The 20,644-nt window shown below is 38.4% G+C and overlaps 1 protein-coding gene across 4 annotated transcripts in view; it reads left to right on the top strand.

Moving 5' to 3' along the window:
* The first annotated feature begins 617 nt into the window (after positions 1 to 617).
* NRP1 (neuropilin 1) overlaps positions 618 to 20,644 on the top strand; it is a 170,667-nt gene continuing 150,640 nt past the window's right edge. For all 4 annotated transcript variants that reach the window (XM_008156279.3, XM_008156278.3, XM_008156277.2 and 1 more), the window contains exons 1-2: positions 618 to 976; positions 4,602 to 4,776. In XM_008156279.3, coding sequence (XP_008154501.2) covers positions 904 to 976; positions 4,602 to 4,776 — 248 coding nt within the window. In that variant the 5' untranslated portion in view covers positions 618 to 903. The remainder of the gene's footprint in view (positions 977 to 4,601; positions 4,777 to 20,644) is intronic.

The following is a 20,644-nucleotide window of genomic DNA, read 5'->3' as shown; positions in this document are numbered from 1 at the left end:
TTCCGAGTTGTGAGAGGCAGCCGCCGCCTCCCTGGCGCTCCGCGCTCCAGGCGGCGGGATCCCGTAGGTCCTTCGAGAGCTGCTCGCTGTATCCCCGGGGGTCGCGAGCGAGTGCGCCGAGATCCGCAGGCCCGACCCCATCGCCGGCCCACCTTGATGCCCCCCCTCCCCAAACACACAGGCCCTGAGTGCAGACCTAGCGCCTCCCCCACCTTGGAGATCCCTGCAGGGCCTCCGGGACTGACCGAAGGACGAGGAACGCACTCGCGAGGAAACTTGTTCCTCCCGTCTCCCCGCAGATACAGACTGGCCAGCCTGTGCGGGGAGGGGGCGGGAGGGAGTGGGGGAAGGGCTCGGGGAAGGGAGGGGAGGAAGTGGAGGGGAGGGGAGGGGAGGGGGAAGGGAGGAGGCTGCAGTTGGTGAAACTCCGCTGCCTCCGTTCTTCCCATTGCTTGCTCCTCTCCTTCACGCAGACACCCGGACCTCCCCTGGGCGCCAGCTCCGGGGCTCCAACGGGTCCAGAGACAAGCCGGATTTATTTTTCCTTTCTGGAAATTGGCCTCGGTGTGTGCTTCCCTCCCACGCACCCCCCCCCCCCCCCCGCTCCTCCCCCTTCTGAGACATGGCCCGGGCAGTGGCTCCTGGAAGAGGAACAAGTGTGGGAAAAGAGAGAGGAAACCGAAGCTAAATGACAGGATGCAGGAGACTTGAGACACAAGAAGAGAAGCGTTGCTCTCGGAAGAAGTCGCTGCCTCCCTGCTTTCCTTTCTCCGGGAGGGACTGAGGATTTTACAGCTCCAGGCGGATTTGAGAGCTTTGGATTGTTGAGATTCCCCCTTTTGCTCTGTGTTCCCCGCCCGTCCTTGTTCTCCCGAACCTGCCTGGGGATCCGGCTCAGGGAGAATGGAGCGGGGGCTGCTGCTCCTCGGCGCCGCGCTCACCCTCGCCCTCGCCCCGGCCAGCGCTTTTCGCAACGGTAAGTGACAGGCGGAGGCGCCGGAGACCGCGCCCGCCCCGGGCTCAGGGCCGCCCGCCCCGGCCCGGCTCGCTTTCCCGCCCAGCTACGATTCCTGCGGCGCTCGCTGTTGGAATGAACCCGGGGTAGCCACCTCCTGGGCGAAGGAAACTTTTATCCAGGCTGAGAAATAGAGAAATCAGATCGGTCGGTTTAGGGCAGGCATATTTTCAGCCCTCTGGCTCCCTCCTGAAGTTTGTGGTCTGGCTACGGGGGTTTCCCTCTCTCCGCTACAAGGCAGCTCTGCCTACCTTCCCAGATCAACACACCAATTACCTTAATAATGTTTCCTCCCAGAGGCAATTAGATGAGACACGCTTTCAAAAATCTAATGGCTGTTGAAAGTGAATGAAGGCTTTACCAGCACTCCCTAGTTCTCTTCAGCTCCCCTAGACTGTTTCCTCTGGTGGGTGCCTCTGAGAGATAGCGGTTGGTTGGTTGATGGAACTCCTTCTCCCGCCTTTGTAAATCGTCCCTAATCCGTCTGGAGCATGAATAAAAGTTACAGTGTCAATACAGGAATCTGACGTGTACAGTGTAAGGCACCGGGATATCTGAAAATCCCTAACCTCGCTGCAGCTTCCACTGAGCTTCACAAGGACTCACTGTTCAGTGAATGGAACGCTGTGCTGCGTTATAAACGGTATCCTGTAACCTAAATAATGTGTTTTAATTTATGAACTAGTTGTAGGCATGTTTCATTTACCCTGTGAAGTTAAAGATATGAAATTATCTTTACAGTGAGTCTTCAGCAATTATTATTAACTAATTATTAAATATTTACTCCTTGGGTGGTGAAGGCTTGGAGAGGGGGGAGGGGAAGAGGGCAATGGGGGGAAAAAAGGAACATATGTAATACTTTCAACAATAAAGATTTATAAAAATATATATATTTACTCGTGTTTGGTTTAGATTTCAATCAAAGTAATTAGAAGAAAAGCCCATCCATTACTTACTGTGGTATATTGTTTTAATAAGAGACCACAAGTGGAGGGTGTTCAGACCAGGAGGGATTTAAATCCCATCTTTATGATGCAAGTTAATCTTTCTAATATGCTTTTTGGAGGTTTTGTGATTGAAGCTATAAATTCCATCCCCACAGCTAAGCAGTGTTCTGAAAGATAGGCTTGGAAACAAAACATGCACACACACACAACTGCAAGTGCAGAGTTCAGTTTAGTACTGAACCTGGGGTCGTGGCATATTTTTATAATTTGGTAGGGGATGAAATAACATTCTCCTCCAATTGAAGGAGCTCAGGTGGTTAGACTTTAGAAATTACAGAAACTCACCCTTCCCAACTCCTGAGATTAAATCAGTAGTGATGTTCACAGGATGGATTTGAAACCTAATGCAAATAGCTTTCAGACTTGAGGTTGTGACCTCTCTCTCTCTCTCTCCAGGGTGTCCCCCCAAATGTACACACACTTTAACAGCTGATAGTTCAATTTTGAAAATGAAATGTATTTTAATAAGCACTGCCTTCATAATTATTCAAAATCTGTGCATACATTTTGGGATACCCTATATATGTTATAAATGTGTGTGTGTGTGTATGTGTGTGTGTGTGTGTGTGTGTGTGTGTGTGTGTGTATATATATATATATATATATACACTTTTTTTCTTAGCAGAAATCTGGGGGATGTTAAGAACCTGAGCTTGAGTTGGTGAGCTTGATAAATTAATGCCATGTTGCTGTGCTTGTAGTGACCACAACTTCAGTAGCTCAGCAGACCTCTTAAAGCCATGTCCACCTCCTGTGAGTCCCAGTGTCTGCTAAATTAATTCATTAACCTTATTTAGGACTAATGGTCCAGAGTCATTAGAAATTGCTCTTTCTTAATCAACTGCTAGAGAGATTGAACAGAGCCAGGGAGTCTAGCAGTCCACATTATCTTATTACACTGTCACTTTCTCAGAAGTCACAGATTAAAGAGCTCTGCTGTGGTACTGAGGCCACCTAAGTGTCTTCTGCAGTGACTCTGTCGAGTGACTAGAAGCAGTGCTGTTTTATTTCATTCCTGTAACAGATACCAGACTGTGCCATGATATCCACACAGAGCTGGAGGACACTAATGAGATGGGGTCACTTTCCAAGTTTTTTTTTTTTGCACATTTAAAATAAAGCAAGAGACCGAGTAGAATCACACAACAACGTCCAATATGATCATTAGCTGAGATTCTGAACTCCAGTTGCAACATCATTTCTTCTGGGCAAATCTTAAGCTTTTAAAAGCTAAGGCAGAGGAAACCAGTGTGCCATTCCTAGTCTAAGAAACATAGAAACATCTAGCAATTGAGAAAAACAATATAATTTATATTGTCTTCTTTTTAATTTATGGGAAATAATTTCTGTAATGCATGTAGCTTTATGCATTTTTGATGTGCACTTCATCTTTCATTTCCATTTGACCTGGTTTTCCTGTAATAAAATTCTGTAGACTTGTAAATTCATGCTGAGAGCAAAGAATGCTATTCTCTTTCCACAGGGAAACAATCTATTAGATGCAATATTAAAATCTATATATACCATTATTGAAAATTTGTGATTGATAGGCTTATATGTTTCACTGCTTTCATACCTGTTCCTCTTTCACTGAATTTTTATTGCTCAAAATTAAGCATCAATAAATGCGGCTGCATTTCAGGCTGAATATGAAATCCATCATAAAAAGTGACAATGAGAATCTATGCTGAACAAGAAATCAGCCTGGAGACTGGTTTATTTAATTAATGAATCACTTCAGCATTTGGGTTTTTTTGTTTTTGTTTTTGTTTTTGTTTTTTTGCAAGGAAGTCTCAAAAAGAGTTAGCTCACCTTTCCCAGAATGTGAGAATGGGGCTTACCATATGTATTATCAGACAGATCTTAGTGTGGTGGATTTTTTCAACATGTAGATAATTGGAATTGTTTTTCTTCTGCCCTATTATTTTGATCTGGTCTCCCAGCCCCAGCAACTTTACTTGGAGAAATAGAGTAGAATTATTTCTGCTTCACCAAATAGACTTTGTTCTGTGTTAATCTGAATGGAGCAGAGATAACACACAATCACTTAGATTTATGGGCAGATAGAACAACAGAAAAGGTTTGTCTTGGAAGCCAATCCCCACTGACCAATGACACAGACCAAGCTTATCATCAAAAGCTACACAAGGGTCCCAACAGCATTATGTAGTCACCTTCCACTTAGAACTTGCTACTTAATTCGATTACACTTCTTGGGGGTAATTAAGTCTAGCAGAAGCTCCCTGGGGACCCTGTTAACATCCATTGAGGGGACTTCATTTTTTTTTTTAATGCTACAAGACTTTTTTCTTGGGACAGAAGTTTGTGGGGGATGGGCATCCAGTCATTTTAGATCTCAGTTCACTTTCTTCCTGATCCAACCTTCCTTGGGATCAAAGAGCATTCCTTGATGGGATGTTACTATCTGTATATGCGCCACCTGAAGGACCTGCAGGGACCTGTCAGAGTTCTCCATACAAGGTTATGGGATGCTCAATAGCTGGTAATTTACATACAATGCTAGAATACCTAACCTGGTTGTCAGGGAAAGATCTACTAAAATGTTATTTTCATTACAGATAAATGTGGCAATACTATAAAAATTGAAAACCCCGGGTACCTTACATCTCCTGGCTATCCTCATTCTTATCACCCAAGTGAAAAATGTGAATGGTTGATTCAGGCTCCAGAACCATACCAGAGAATTATGATCAACTTCAACCCTCACTTTGATTTGGAGGACCGAGACTGCAAGTAAGTGAGAACGTTATTTGAACAGGGCACCACAGCACCATCTAGTGGTCGCGATGTCTAACGGGGGCAGTCTGTGTGTACAATCTGGGATATAAATGGATCCAGGGGGCATTCCAGTCTAGGCCAGATGACATGTCAGTGGGTATGGAAATTAAATTATGTTAAGTGATTTCTGAGTTCCCCAAACTAGGAAGATTATATTTAAATGTGCAATCACTCGTATTATTTTTCCTGTTAACACTTTTGGTTTTGAAACGCTTTTAAGAAATGTATATACATGTGTCTTCCCTCAATCCCCACTCGAAAAGGAGAACTAGAAACCCAAACTTTCATTTGAGTTTTTATTAAATATTGGGAGTTACTAACATTTGTGGCCTTGAAAGACAGTAATATTGGATATTTTTGTAACAAATCTGTAGCACATTTTGTAATTTAAGAACTCTATCTTATTGGCATGACAAAAGAAAATTGTCATTGAAAATAAAAGGAATATAGGGTAAGTTGGATAAGGGAATTTTTATGGTAGATAAACGATTGCAAGTCTCTTATTGAAGATGAGTAAAATAATTATTAATGCACAATGAGTAAAAGGAGACTCAAATATGAGTCAGTATTTCATCCATCTGCTTTAGTTTTGCTATCTCCTTCTATTATTATTAAGTTACTAAGCATTGTTAAGTTATTATGCCAGATTTCATTATTATGAAAACATCCACACTATGGAGAGAGTCTAAATTATATTTCCCCACTTTATGTGAACAAGCTGGAGTTCAGTTTTCCACAGTATGGAAGGGAAGTATTGACATTGCAGGCAGCAGTCCGCAAAGATCCAGATTTGCTCTTCTCTCTGGACAGCCAACAGACCCCCGTCTCTGTTTTGTCCACATCATCCCACTCTGCCCTACTGCTCATGGCGTATTCTCCAGAGATTTGAACCTGAATATCAATTTTTAATGAAGTTTAGACATATAAATAGTTTGAACAAAGGAAAACAATCTAGTTAAATCTGAATTCTAAAGTGTCTCTCAGAGATATGTTTCCCAAGTTTTAAAATGGGTCAGTTTGATATCATTGTGTACAATGTATATAGATTACTTCTTTCACTGGATATCAACATTATTATGTAGGCATTCTCATTATTAAAACTATTCTATCTGAAAACACATAACCCTTTTAGGAAAGAACAAAATAATATTAAAATATTCCCCCCTGTAGTAAGTCCTCAACAGCATGTTAAGTTGGTGGGGTAAACTAATTTTTCATGGACAGGGTATCGACTTCATCTGCTTAACTAGAGTGTTAACTCAATATTCTAGCATACAGAATTAGCAATTCATATACTGTTGATCAATTTCCAAGTAATCAGCATACACTACAGTACAATAGAATTATACTGATTCTAATTTAATCTTTGTCCTGTGATTCAGAAGTGCTTCAGGATATTAAATTGATTTTTTAAATCTTGTGTGAAAGTTGTCATTAGTAGAGTATTACAGTGACTGCTCAGAAACAGAGTCTATTGTGTTTTGGGAGGGAGTCAGTATTATGTATGGTGGGTTTTACATTGTCAGTCACCTAGATAGCCTAGAGACTTGTTTCTATTTTATTTTTGTTTTTTGACAATACTTAAACTGCTATAGGACATGTTTTTAAGAAACTCTGATAAAACATATTCAAGAAATGAAATTATTCCCCAAAATAAGGTGCTATTAAATTTTAATAAACTCACATTTACTAATTCCTAATCTGAAAATCATGACCATGTATACGTGTAATATAGTAGTTAAAGAATTCAGAATAGTCAGTGGTTATTAGCAGTGGTGTGCTGTTAAATGTTTGACAATTTCTGTAGTATAAATACTCCCTCCATGGCCAATTTTAAACTACCCTTATGATGTCACTCTGCACAGAGCTGCAAAGAGATGTATAGTTGGTTCTTGTGAGCTGGTGCAAGCCAGCTCCAGGACACAACTGGAGTGGAAATGTAAGAAAGGGAAGCCAGTTGAGTGTGTTAATATACATAAAGTGCTTACAGCAGTGTCTGGTACACAGTAAGCCTTAAATAAATATTTGCCATAACATGGTATGGGGTAGGATATGGTGGGATTTTAGTTTTCTTTTTTTAAGATGAGAGGAAAATGGGTAATTGTATTTTCTAGGGAGAGACAATTTTAGTGATGTTAGTAAGGTAGTTCAATGAACTGATGTAGCCAAGAATATTGTTTCTGTAATTATGATGGTGATATTTTTTAATGCTAGAGTAAGGTTATTTCTTAATTATAATAACTGAAAGTTTGTTCTTCGTGAAGGTGCCATCTCTTAGCCAGTCTTGAAAGTCTATTTTTAGCCTGATGAAGTCAGTGAACATTGTGGCATGGAAAGTATCTTTGTGCTGTGTTCTGAAGTATTGTTATCTGATCATTTTATCAGTGAAAAATCAAAAAACAATATTGAAAGACCAACTTAAGACATTGTAGTTACTATGTCTCCAGGTTGCTCCACATGATTACTAGTTATTGTTGAAGGTCATAGTTGAAATTCTACAAATGAGGCAGAATTCTTACCTCCTTTTGAAAAGGCTATGAGAAGAATCAACAGCTTTAAATTTTGTGGGGGGGAGGGGAAGGCAGTAGAATTTCCTACAAAACGTGGAAACTACCAGAAACTCTTAGAACAACAAATTCATAGACTTCAAAAGTTTATATTAGATGCACAAAAACATAGCTTTTGGTTCTGGTGGGTTTTGTTTTTGTTTTTTTAAATTTATATTAGGCTACTTCCAAAATTGTATTTGAAATGGTATAAAACTAGTTATAATAAATCACATTCAGAGGTCTTTTGGTCAATATTCTTGGTAAGAGAAAACTGTTGTCTTGAGATATTTAATCATTCCCTTTCTCAGCTATACTAAATGTGCTTGTACCACTGTCATAAGGTTACTATAGTGGATAATGAGATAGTAGATATGAGAGCCCTTTGAAAAGTTAAAAGCTCCCCTCAAAAGAAGTTATCATTTAAAAATATTTTTTTTATTGATTTCAGAGAGGAAGGGAGAGGGAGAGATATATAGAAACATCAATGATGAGAGAGAATCATTGATCGGCTGCCTCCTGCGTTCCCCACTCCCCACTGCAGATCAAGCCCAAAACCCAGGCATGTGCCCTTGACCAGAATTGAACCAGGGACCCTTTATTCTACAGGCTGACCCTCTATCCACTGAGCCAAACCAGCAAGGGAAGACATTACCATTTTTTACAATATCTTTACAACTTGGTGATTGTTAGAACATTTGGAAATATAAAATTAAGCATATGTCTAACTGAGTATATTGATCCAGTAATGGGATGATCATGTAATACACGCCACATTTTCTCTTGATACTGTCAGTATTTGTATAGTCAACTTTCACCATGCGAAAGAAAGCTCAAGAAATAAATTCCTGAGCGCATTTGCTTATTGAGAAACATCCTTGAGAGCCAAGTAAACAATTATTTTTCTGTAAGGTATAGAGGTGGATAAGTAATAAAACAGATTAGTTATGGTAAACCAAATTTTCATTTAAATTTTACTGTTTTATTTGTATTTAAATAAACTACTTCATAATTTTAACAATATAATGTATGATTTATTTATCACAACTTTTCATGTGTATAACACCAAGACTGACCCAATACAAAAGTGCATATTAGGGCGGGGGAGGGTAAGGGGAATTCTGTTTCCTTAGGGAAAATTAGTGTGCAAGTTGTGCTTATTAGTTTTAAAATGCAACAGTCTATGTTTATGCCACCACTGAATCAGTTTTCATTACAAATAAGCAGTAAAAACACAGAATACAGTATTATAACTTGCTGAATTCTTTTATTGAACAAGGGGTATTGATCAATCATTCAGCAGAGCGGAAGTAGAACATATGCCTGCAAGGCTAACTTTGTGCTAGGAGTTCTGGCTAGATATACCGCCTGCTTTTATTGTTATGTTGATGTTGAGTGGGCTAGAGAATGTTTTGAGAGGAGAAGGTGTTAAAGAAATGGAAGGAACGATGAGTTCTCTTTTTGGCACCAGAGAATGCTCCATGTTGTGAAGTGTGGTACCACAGACATCTTGAATCTCATAAAACTTTATATCTGCATAATAAACAAGAATGTCATTGATACGATAGAATTTATGGAACTTTTCCAGTTTCCCAGCAAGGCAACCTATCAGCATGATAATTTATAATGGTTGTGACAAATACTGCTGAGTAAAGAGGTGTGTGGTTACATTCAGATCCAATGTCGTCATCTGGGGAGCAATAAAAATTTCACAGGCATTGGGTTAAAAACATTAAGAAAATTAATGTGACGCTCCAGAAAAGAGTCTAAAAGGTGACAGTGCTGGGGGAGACAGCCCGTTAGTGGTCTTCTTACTCACAAGTTCCTGACTTTAGTGACTGTCAGTGCTGTTTTGTGGGATTTTCACTAGGACACAAGGCTAGCATGCATAGATAAACAATTTGCTGAGTTCTGTCTAGAATTTAAATCTCTTCTTTGTATAACCTATAATATGTGTCTTTTTTCTAACTTAATACAACCAAAGGAAGATTTCACTCTAGTAAATTCATATAAAGTTTAATTATAATAAACTTATAATTAAATAGATGAATTTCAAGTTTAGGAATTGTTTATATCATTAATTGTTTCTTTAATGATACTTTTAAAAGTACCTACATTATTATAAACTTTGAAACACTGCTCATTTCATTTATTATAATAGACTATAAACTCACTGAATAAAAATCAATCTGCCCTTTATTTCTTGAATCTGATTATTTCTACAAATTTCATTATATAATGGCATATTATTCATTTGTTGGCAATTTGGGAAATATAGGTTCTATTTATGGCTTCCCTAAGTAATATTTTCTGTTTTGGCTTTATTCACTTTGTTTAGCATGGATTGTTACAATAGTTTTGGTTTTTAAAAGATTCATTAAAATATTATTTAACTTGATTTGTGAGTTCTTTGGCTTTTTGTATCTAAGGCAAGTGCCTCACTCTAGTCCCAGTCTTGTGTTTTGGAGCATCACTTAGACCAAAACAAAGACCTTGTTTTATGGAAAAGAGTGATATTTTATGCTAAAAATACCTCTCCATTTTCTATATGTAACATAGAAGTATATGTACTTTTAATTACAGTATAATCTATATCTAGAAAAATATACAAAATAAGTATAAAATTTGGTAAAATTTTCAGTGCTACCATATTCATATAACCAATCCAGAGTAAAAATTCCCAATTTGCTAGAAAAAGCCCCTATGTTCACTTTCAAGTCACTAACCTTTGGCCTCAAGGGCATCTGCTCTCCTGACTTGTACAATTCCATTTTTATAAATTTCAAAATCAGACAAAACAGTCTATATATACTACTCTTTCACTATAGTGAAATTCTGTGGAATTCAGATTAAAAATGTGCACTGTTCCCTACCTAATAATAATAATAATAAAACAACAACCAGAGTCCTACTGAGCATTTTCCAATTTTTTCAGTGACTACTGTAGAAATATTTTGTATTTGTTGCATATATTATGGTTTGTAAAAATGAAGACAAAATTTTCAGTCTGGAGCCTACTTTATACGCAAGGCAAATTCTGAAAAATATTTTTTGCTTTATTTTTTCTCATCTCTTTCTTGCTGGTTTTGATTTCAAGTAACTTCCCAATATGGGCAATGTGAGCGGCACTACCACCACCAAGCTCAATTCAATTATAAAACTATTGAATGGGTAAGATTGAACCCTTCTCAGAACAACTGCTGACCCGCCTGCAGCATCCTTAGTTACTACTCAGGCAGGTAATTATCTACTTTTTTCCTTTTAATTTTCCCCCATTAGCACTGATTTTATTTGGACAGAACCCCATGTGTTTAATAAAATTACTATTTTTTATTATTTTTTACTATAGGCAATCACATTTGATCATAATGAAATGAGTATTGTAAGGTTGTTTTTGTGTTCAGCGTTCCTATCATTCAAAAGACAAAAAGCAACCTTTATGAGAAGCTAAAAGGAAGGTTAGTTCAAATCTTATCAGATTGAATCAACATGTGCATGGCATTTCCAGATTTTTTTGGGGGAGTAGGCACTTAAAATTTGATCCAAGTGAGACATATGCTTCAGCCAGCATGCATATTCTCAGCTCCTTTCTTTCCAGCATAAAATGTGATAGTTGCCTGCATGCTGACATATGTGCGTGTGTGTAAAAGAGGCTACAAAATAAACTTAACTAATTGCCGTTGTAGTATTCATCAAGGCTGATGATTAAGCCTGAAGAAGAACAAGACACAAGATTAGTGTTCAGATCAGGTTCCAAATGCCTCATAATTGGGTGTTTGTAATCAATCCTGATTGCAGTAGTCAGTGACTTGGTATAACATAGCACCTCAAAAGAAGATTTTCCTACTAGTCTCTGATTGACTGAACTGTATCTATGTCATTTAGGAATGGCATGATGGTATTACTCTCAGGCTGACTGTGAAGCATGCCACACACATGCCTACTTTTGTTCGCATCATTTAGTCTTTGCAGAGAGCTTAGGAAGTGAACTACATTCATTCAGAACTCTGCTAAATTCTGCAGAAGAGCAGGGAGAGAAAAACATATTTGGCTACTGTCCACTCAGTTGCTTTGTAATGTGGTTTTTCTCCTCATCAAGCCCAGGTCTATTGTGCACATATCTTATATTTTCTTGGTCAGCATGTTTTATCTCCTTTAACTTAAATAATCTAGGGAAAGTTTAGAACAGAGTGATTGCAGCTGGTTCTGTCAGGTCCTCACTATTTGTTACCACGTCATTGGCTAAGCACTATGTACTAGTACATGGTCTTACTTATTCTTCCTATCATCCCCATCTTACAGATGGCAGCATTGAGGCTTAGAAAGAGTCTATTAACTGAGCCCAAATGCTCAGCTGCTGCACCAAATATCTTTCCACTTTTGTGACTGAAAGGGCTTGGGTTATGTCTTTTGAATGAGAAAATTTTTATGAAATACTGTCAACTAACTTTTTATTCAGGCAGCCATTTTCTTCTATCAAAAATCTCACACAAAACTTTAAATATACACCAACTAATTCTGAGTAAGGATTTAATTTTTAAGTGCTCAGTTCAAATTAAGTAAGCTCTGGTAAAAATTGTGCATGGAAACTCCCAAAGAATGGGTGGTTTCCACTCTGTCGAAATTTGCCTTAATTTAGAAATGGCATCCTAGGGGAAAATACCTGAATTCTGGTCCTTTTTGTCGGTGGAGTATGAAAGCACAAAGCACATATAAATACAATAACGAGGCAGCATAAGGGCTGGACTCATACAATCCAAGGGATATGTGAGATCCCAGCTGCATCCAGTGCTTCCTCACTGGCCTGGAACTAGTCTCTTCTAGGTCATGCTCAGGCAAATAGCCCCAAAGTTGCTCTCTTCCCCAGTTCCCCTATTTGGAACATGTTGATACAGCCCTTGTATTTGCCACTGGTGACTCAGTAAGTAAGGGTTAAAGAGAAAATGTTTGCTCAGGCACTGGGTTCCTGTGAGAAATAGAAGAGTGTTTTTTGAGAAGAAACAGATGCTTCAGAGTATTTTGTTTTTATCTGGTCACATTCTTGTATAATCAGTCAGCTAAGTTGGATGTAATGGCTTGTTGCTTCTGTGATGTCTGGCATGTCATAGAGAGATCAGCCAGTCCTGGGATGAAATAGGATCTAAAATGTCTCCTTTTTCAAGTTCTTAAATTTCTCTAGAATAGGCAGAAGTGGCAAATGCCAATCAGTATGGTCACGATTCCAACTCCTTATTAGACTCCCCAACCAATGGATGCTTCTAGCAGGGCAGCTATTGTATAAGATGTAAGGTATTAATGAAATGGTATGGGAAAAAGTAAGATGTGGTCCAAATCTGAGTCATAGATATGACTTTAACAAAATTAAAAACACAAAATTCCCAAATTAAAGAAAAGGAGAACACACTTTGACTCAAAGAAAATAAAGGACACAAAGCCCCACATACTTGGTAGTACAGGTTGATTTTGTCTGATTTAGGATTGATTATGTTATTTTTTAGATGTAGTGACACCTGGCTCAATTAGGCCACTTTTTGACCTTTTATCTTGGTGAATACTTATCAGTTCATTCTTAATAACTTGAGAAAGTGGACATTATTTGTTAACAAATTTGGACATGGAAAATAAGATTTCATTTTTAATTTCTGGATCAATCCACTTTTTTGAAAAAATGGGAGCCAATACAAATAACAAATCTTCATTAATTGACGCTATTTGCACCTCTGTTTTAATACCCGTGTGTTTAGATTCTTCCTTCTAATGGTATAGTAAGGGTTTGTCTCCCCATTGGGTGGCAAACTCTAGGAAGATAGAAACCATATCTTACAAATGTCTACCATCCACAATTCAAAAGAATGCTTTAAATATAATAGACACCAGTTTAATTGAACTGCACAGCTGACAATTTTATTGAACTTGAAATCTGATGATGAAGAATAGAAGTGGGGGAATAGTATTTCCCTGAGTAAGGTCTATGGTTCAGAGTCAGCAACCTGGAGAATGCATAGCAAAATTAGGTGAAGGGACAGTGAATGGGGCAATTTAGATAACTACTCAAGTCCTTTCAGCAGGGACTTCTGACAGCCTGGATATGGACATTCCCCAGTCCCCAGTCACCTGGTCAGAGGCATCAGAACTGGAATTTTGGAGTCTCTGATTATCAGGGGCACAGGCAAGGATCATAGATCGGCTGGTGAGTGACAGAGCAGGGGGAGTAGGCTCTGCCACACAAATCGCCTGTCCTCCCTCCACTGTGCATGTTTGGAACGGATTTCAGCCTGGCCTTTATTGGAACCAAAACTGTCCTAGCAACTTCTTCACTTTATGAGAGGTAGCACATAGTTTTATTTTTCAATGAAGGTTGTTGGCACTAGATGAAGGGAATTTGGAATTTAGCACTAATTAGAATTTCTCTTTTTTTCCCCCGAGTGATAATGTTTTGCATTTCCCTTATTCTTTATTCCAGTGCCAATTTCTTTGTCCCTGGATAGGGACACTACTGAATAATGGTTAGGATATATTGGTTTAGTCCTTTAAGACACATCCTCATTTTCCTCTTTGGCTCTTGTAGCATCATACCTGATGTGTGTTTGACTTCATTAACGGGAGCTGGGGATTTCTGATTGTCTGGAGACTGTGCTAGAAGCTCCATGTGAAAAAGCGTTCTGGTGAGAATTAGGGACATGGGTTATAATTGCATTTCGGCCATTCATTCACATTTTTGAGATGAGACACAGGTTGTATGGGTTGGGTTGCAATCTATGAATGGCTTGATTATGGCACCATTAACACCATGGTTTTGACCATGTTAACCAGTGCGTCTCATTAAGATGTAACAACATAAGGGTCTGATGGAGGAATATGACCTAAATACAGCTTTAATTCATCTTTTATGCTTCTCTTTCTGAAGAAAAAATAAAAGCTTTCTTTCCTCTACCTATCTCAATGACAGTGTTGATGAAATAATGTAGGGAAGCATCTTATGACTACAAGAGCAACATGTTAAATAAAGCCTACGTATCACTATAACAGGAAGTGCATCAGCAGGTTTTGTTCCTTAAAATAAGTTCGGACAGTAAACAATAATATCTGCATCCTTAAGAGAAGCCACTGATAAATACCTCAAAGCACAGCACATATCCAGGACAGAGATGGTATTTAATGCTCAGCATGTATTCAACCAACAAGAATTTCTAAATGTCTTATATAGTTAGTTGCCTGGTTAAGTATGTTATAATTGCAGTCTTGTAAAAATCTATATGATGGAGTTTCTGGAAAATCCCAGGAAAGAGGCTGTCTCAGTCTCACAAACTTGATAATAGCATTGATGGCTTCAAAAAAATCATTATTTTCCTAAGTGTGCTTGAGAACTTATAAATATATTCAGTACATTCAGACACTAAACCAGCCAGTACTTTAAGGCTAAAACCAATACCATGGTAGTTAATACAGCAAGGATGTCAGTCCTTCCCAATAATTTAAGCCAAATAGTTCCATTATATTAATGTTCAAGAAAGAGGAAATTATGTGGATTTTGTAGTATAAATTCATAGAGAAAAGCAGCTGCGAAAATAAATGTTTTTAAATTGATGTTCCATCCCAATCTTATCCCTTTTCTTCTGTCTCTAGTTGCCCTGGGTCTTTTAACCCTTGTGTCTCCTTCCCTCCTTTCTGTTTGTGACAGATTTCCTGCTAGTGAGGGGATTCTCAGTGGCTGCAAAGAGCTTGTCCACAGGAAGGCCCTCAGGACAGTGGCAGAGAAGAGATTACTTTTTTTTTTTTTAACTTCTACTTAAATCCATGGAAGTTTATTAATATGCAAAAATGATTTTATAGCAGATTCCTCAGTCTTGGGCTACAGCATTTATTGCCCCTCTAATTAAACAAAGAAGAGGCTACTTTTTTAATCCCTTCTCCAACCTCACCTTTATGATACAGTTGTATCTGCAGCCTCTCAAAGTACTCTCAGCTCTATTTTCATTTTAAATGTCTTTAGGTGTGTGTGGCTGGGAGCTCCTGAAGAAGGGGTTAGCTTTTCCTTCTTGTGGGACCATGGTGGACCTCTCGGGATCAAATAGGCTCTGCAGGACTTTCCCACTCATGGGAAAGTGTAAGAATTCCTCCTTGGACATTGTTATCCATCAAAAAGTTTTCATCTCTCTCTCTCTTTCTCTTTTCTATCAAGGGTATTGAACATGGTGTCTACATTCTAGAACTTTCTTGCTAACCTCTTTTCAGCACAACTTTTTGCCTCCTCCAGTTGACTGAAACTGCTTGCTCCAGTGTTATACTCCAATCACCCTTCTAAGCTCCCAAACCATTGGCCCTAACTTCTTCAGCCTTTATACAAGTCATACACAATTGGCTACTCTCCACTCATGGGAGCTTTACTCTTTCCTGCATCTTATCATCTTGTGCCATCTTGATATCCTCCCCAGTTCTCTGACTACTTGTGTTTTTGGCTAGTTTCTCTTTCTCCTCCTACCCTCAAACACAGGCATTTGATAATGTTTTGCTTTACCCTAAGTGTCTTCTCCCTGAATTAAATTTTAGATCTTAGCCAGTTAGCTTAACCCACAATTCTGTCCAGCCCTAGATTTGACCTAAGCATTGGACTCAAACTTCTAAATTCTTTCTGAATGATGTTGACTTCCTGGGTAATAAACCATTGTCATGAATGAAAAATCAAATTGCATTCCTCCCTTTAAAATGACTTCTGCATTTATTATTTTTATTGTTGATTGCTTCCTTTTCTATTTATTTAAACTTGAAATTCTGGATCACCTCCTGATTCATATATATATGAATATATATATATATATACATATGTTGATTTCAGAGAGGTAGGGAGGGGGAGAGAGAGATAGAAACATCAATGATGAGAGATAATCATTGACTGGCTGCCTCCTGCACACCCACACTAGGCATGGAGCCTACAATCCAGGCATGTGCCCTGACCGGGAATCAAACCATGACCTCTTGGTTCATAGATCTATGCTCAATCACCGAGCTATGCTGGCAGGGCTCCTGATTCCTTTCTGTCCTCCAAATCTTGTTGGCTTAACGGTCTCTAAATTACATATCTGTAATGTCCCTTACATCTATCTTTTCTGTTAGATTTCTATTGCTACCACTCAAATTCTGACTTTGTAACCTATCCTTGGTGCAATTGCATTAGCCTCAACTACCTTCCCTCATTTCTCCTCTCTGCTTAAAAACATTGAAAGTTCCCCCTTTTTTACTTGCTTCTCCCTGTTCTTCTCAACCTTCCTCCATGTAGTTCCCACCTGTTCTCTGCCTTATCCCCTATATATTCTACCAAAATGCTCACCTTGTGGTTCCTCAGACTCATCCTTGCTCTCCTACTTCATGCCTAGTTGAAGGGTGTTTCCCTGTCAAAACATTGCACATCATCCTTGTGTGTTTTTTTCTGAAGTTGTGCTTCCTTCATAAAGCCATTCCTGACAACCAACTACCAATTAATGTGGTCTCTTGTTCTCTGTCTTCTGACACCCTCAAGAACTGTGTCTATGCATCATTCATGCTCCTTATAATATTCTGAATTACGTTGTAATCATTGGTGCTCACCCTACTAGTTCCTCAAGTTCTTAAGAACAGAGACTGATATGGTTTGCTAACACTTGCAGAGCTGATCAAAGTGCTTTGCCCAAAGTAGGTGCTTAATTAATATTTGCTAATTTGAACTGACCCACTGATATTTAACAGGTCTTCTCCAGCGTGTTCATCTAGCACAGAAGTATCAAATCAGCTTTTTAGGAAAAGTTGTAACTTAATCAGACAACAACAATGCACACATAAACTTCTCATTTACATGGTATACCCTTCATTTTCCTGAGTAATGGAGTAAAACTTACATTTTTTTCTTCTAAAAATCTCTCCCTTTAAAACCTAGATTCCTACATGTAAGTAATTTCAGCTAAATCTTAAAAAATATGCAGAGGTGCTACTTTACTCAAAGCTTTGCTTTCTGTTTTACATTCCTCTTCACATTATGCATTGGAGTTAGAGGCATAAAATGTATTAACATTGTAGGCATATGTTCTGATTGCTGAGTATTTTCTGACATCCCCTCAACTCTTAAGAGTTTGTGTCACAACTCTGTAAACTTTACCTATTGTATGTTCATGTCTAGGCTTATATCCAAACCACCATTAAATAAGTTTAACAGAAATCATTTAGAGTCTTTTTCTGTTCGAGCTGGCAACCCGATTAAATGCACATGTGAACGTCACAGCAGGCTTGTTGGGGAAATTGGATAAAAGGAACTTCTTCATTAGAGAAGTTAACATGGGATGTAGCCCTGAAGAAGGGTATAAATATGTTAGTCCGTATCACTCGGTAAATATCAGGCCCTGGGTCTCAGTTCAACCACATTAACACATTACCTCAGAGAGGTGCTAGATGAGCCAGCCCAGGGTCGCTGCGGTGGGGCATTTTCTGAAATGGATAATCAGGGGCTTCAGCTGCTCCCTTGGCTCACATCTTTGTCACCATAGCAACGTTTTCTAAGCATATCTTAAAACTCTGTGTCACAAGAGCTAGTATCAACGCAAGAGGAAGAGACAAAGTAGTAGCAGGGGAGCGGCTGCCCCGAGTTTTTATATTTCTCACTAGTCCCTAGTGTCACTCCTTTGTATGGAGTTATCTGGAATATTTCTAAGTGTTTCTTTTATCTTTTTAATCTAGAATCCCATAGCACTCATTCATTCTCACATCTCTATAGTTTGTTTGCAACCAGAGAGCACAAGCAACTTACTTGATCAACTCTTGTGTTTCCGGTGGGTAAAAGCCTTGCTTGGTAGAGGCAAAAGTGCTACTGTTCAAGCCCTCAATTTATTCTACTTTTTGCTAAGCCTGTGTTGACCATAGTTTCCCCAGGAGACTTGCCTTCACAGGTGATGCCTCCAGGAACCCATCCTTATCCTGAGTTCTAGAAGCAACTCAGCCTCTAAGTAGCTGAGTCTCTTTGGGCCTTCATTTCCTCATCTGTGAAATGAGAGGGGTGGCTCTGCACTTTAAATATCTTTGCCTTCAATATAACAGGATTCTATTTGTGCAGGGGAATCCTGTTGCCATAAAAGGAATTTCCAAAGATACCTTTTCTGATCATTCAGCCTGACCCTGATTCAGGACCTTTCTCTGGCTTTGACAAGACAACTACCCAGCCCCTATTTTCTTCTTTCCTGAATCTAAGTTACTTCAGCTTAGCCCAGACTCTCCTGCCTTTTGTAACACAGCCCTCCTCTCTTTCTACTATTTTTTTCTTCAAGAAACATATGTTATGTCAGTTTTACTGGTACACCCTTAAATTATATGACATTTTAGACTCTAGTTTGGCAGCACTTATTCTAAGGAGTTATTCACTTTTTCACCTAGACCTTAATCTTACCTACTGATACATATGTTTTATCTAATTAGTAATTTAGAAGAACTGGGAATGTGGTCCTCAGAAATACTTTATTGTTCTGCTGTTTTTGAGAATAAGACTTGCAGGCAGTGGAAATTCTGTGTAGGAATGAGTTGTTTTTTCTTGAAACTTGAAGAGTCACAAGCTTAGTTCAAGGTGTAATTTAACAGCAGTTGATAACCTGGGTCTTAACCTAAACTCAGATTTGATCAATAACATAAAAGTAGCTTTTACCTCATCTCTTTGTTCAACATAGATTGTTAAAATTAGATTGTAAAGAATAGAAATTACATTGGAAAAAATACAAAGGAATGACAACAGTGATTTTGTATATAAATCCCACTCTTTATGTCTCAAAGGCAGTGTAAACTATGTAATTAGCTATAAATCTGTTTGTAAAACAGTCTTAAATTAAGACGCTTATTCAGATGCCATTGTAAAAATAATTTTCTGAAATTGTGGTCTATCGACAGGAGATAAGATGGTACTTTGTTGTCACCTGCTGAGGCCCATTATGAATATTCTATTTCAAAAGAAAATCACACTGTAAATACAATGTTGAGATTCATTTATTCCCACAATAGCATTTTTGCAAAGGTGCAGTTTCATAGTTTGACTTAGCATTGATAGCATGTCATCATTTCTAAGCTCTTTATAACCACTGGTTAATTCACAAATCTTTGGGAAATTATTTATCTGTACCTGACCCATTTTAGAATGAAATCACCAAAATGTATAAAGATAAACCAACTTGACAAAGGTTAAGCAGGGACAGAGATGTGATTAACACTTGGCGTTCATCTATACATGTCTTTTCCTTCGAACATCTGATGTGTTACCAATAAAGATTAAAGAGCTCTATTAATGATTCTATTACAGACAGAAAACTTGGTTTCAAAAACAAGTATAAGTCATTCAAGATTCAAATATAAACAGGACTTGAAATAAATGATCATATTAATTGTATTTTTTTCCTGTTTTGTCCTCCAGAGCTATGGGTTGTTTTTGTTGTTGTTTTGTTAAAGCAAATGATCAATGGGTGGACTAATATCTAAAGTTATTTAGCTTATTCCCAGTATTAATTGAGAAATTTCTAGTATTTCTAAACACAACAGTAAAAAAGAACTTGAGCTGTCAACCCCCCATTATTGTTGTCATTACATCTTGACCTTGAGGTTTAAACTATTCATGTTTCTTATCAATGATTTAAGGTTTGGTTTATATATTGATTATATAGGCCCTGAGATTAATGATGAGCATAAATTCACTGTTAAACATTCATTACAACATAAACTTAGAAAAAAATATACATGGTGATAAATTCAGAACTCACAACTTGGAACTTGGAGTAAATTCAGGCACCTTTCCAAAATATTGTTTATTTGGACACAACAGTTTTTCCTCTGAATACATTAGCTGTTGCCTTCCACCTCATTCATTCATTCCTTCATTTGTTTGTTCATTTATTCACTTAACAAGTATTTATTGACCACCCAGAATATGCCAATTACTATTTAGTGATAAGCAGTAAACAAAATAGACATCATGCCCTGCCCACATGGTACTTATATCCTAGAAAGATAGTGATAAACATGAGAGATCTGCTACATCTGGAATGATTTTTGTGCTCTCTCTGTGCCTTCCAGCTTGCCCATCCTTATTACCTTCACCTCCAGGTTCTAAGGCAGGTTCTCTTGCTTTAGACAAGATGCATATAAAAATAGTCTGGCTGAGGTGATTGTTGGCTGAGCATCAAGTCTGTTCCTGGTTGCCACTGCTCTCTGCTTATAACCCTCTGTTGGGGTTCCAGACTCTATGATTCAGCCCTCAGCTGAGCTACTCTTGTTTCCCT

The sequence above is a fragment of the Eptesicus fuscus genome, chromosome 5 (genome assembly GCF_027574615.1).
Source record: "Eptesicus fuscus isolate TK198812 chromosome 5, DD_ASM_mEF_20220401, whole genome shotgun sequence".
NCBI lineage: Eukaryota > Metazoa > Chordata > Mammalia > Chiroptera > Vespertilionidae > Eptesicus > Eptesicus fuscus.
This window is presented reverse-complemented; position numbering and strand designations above follow the sequence as displayed.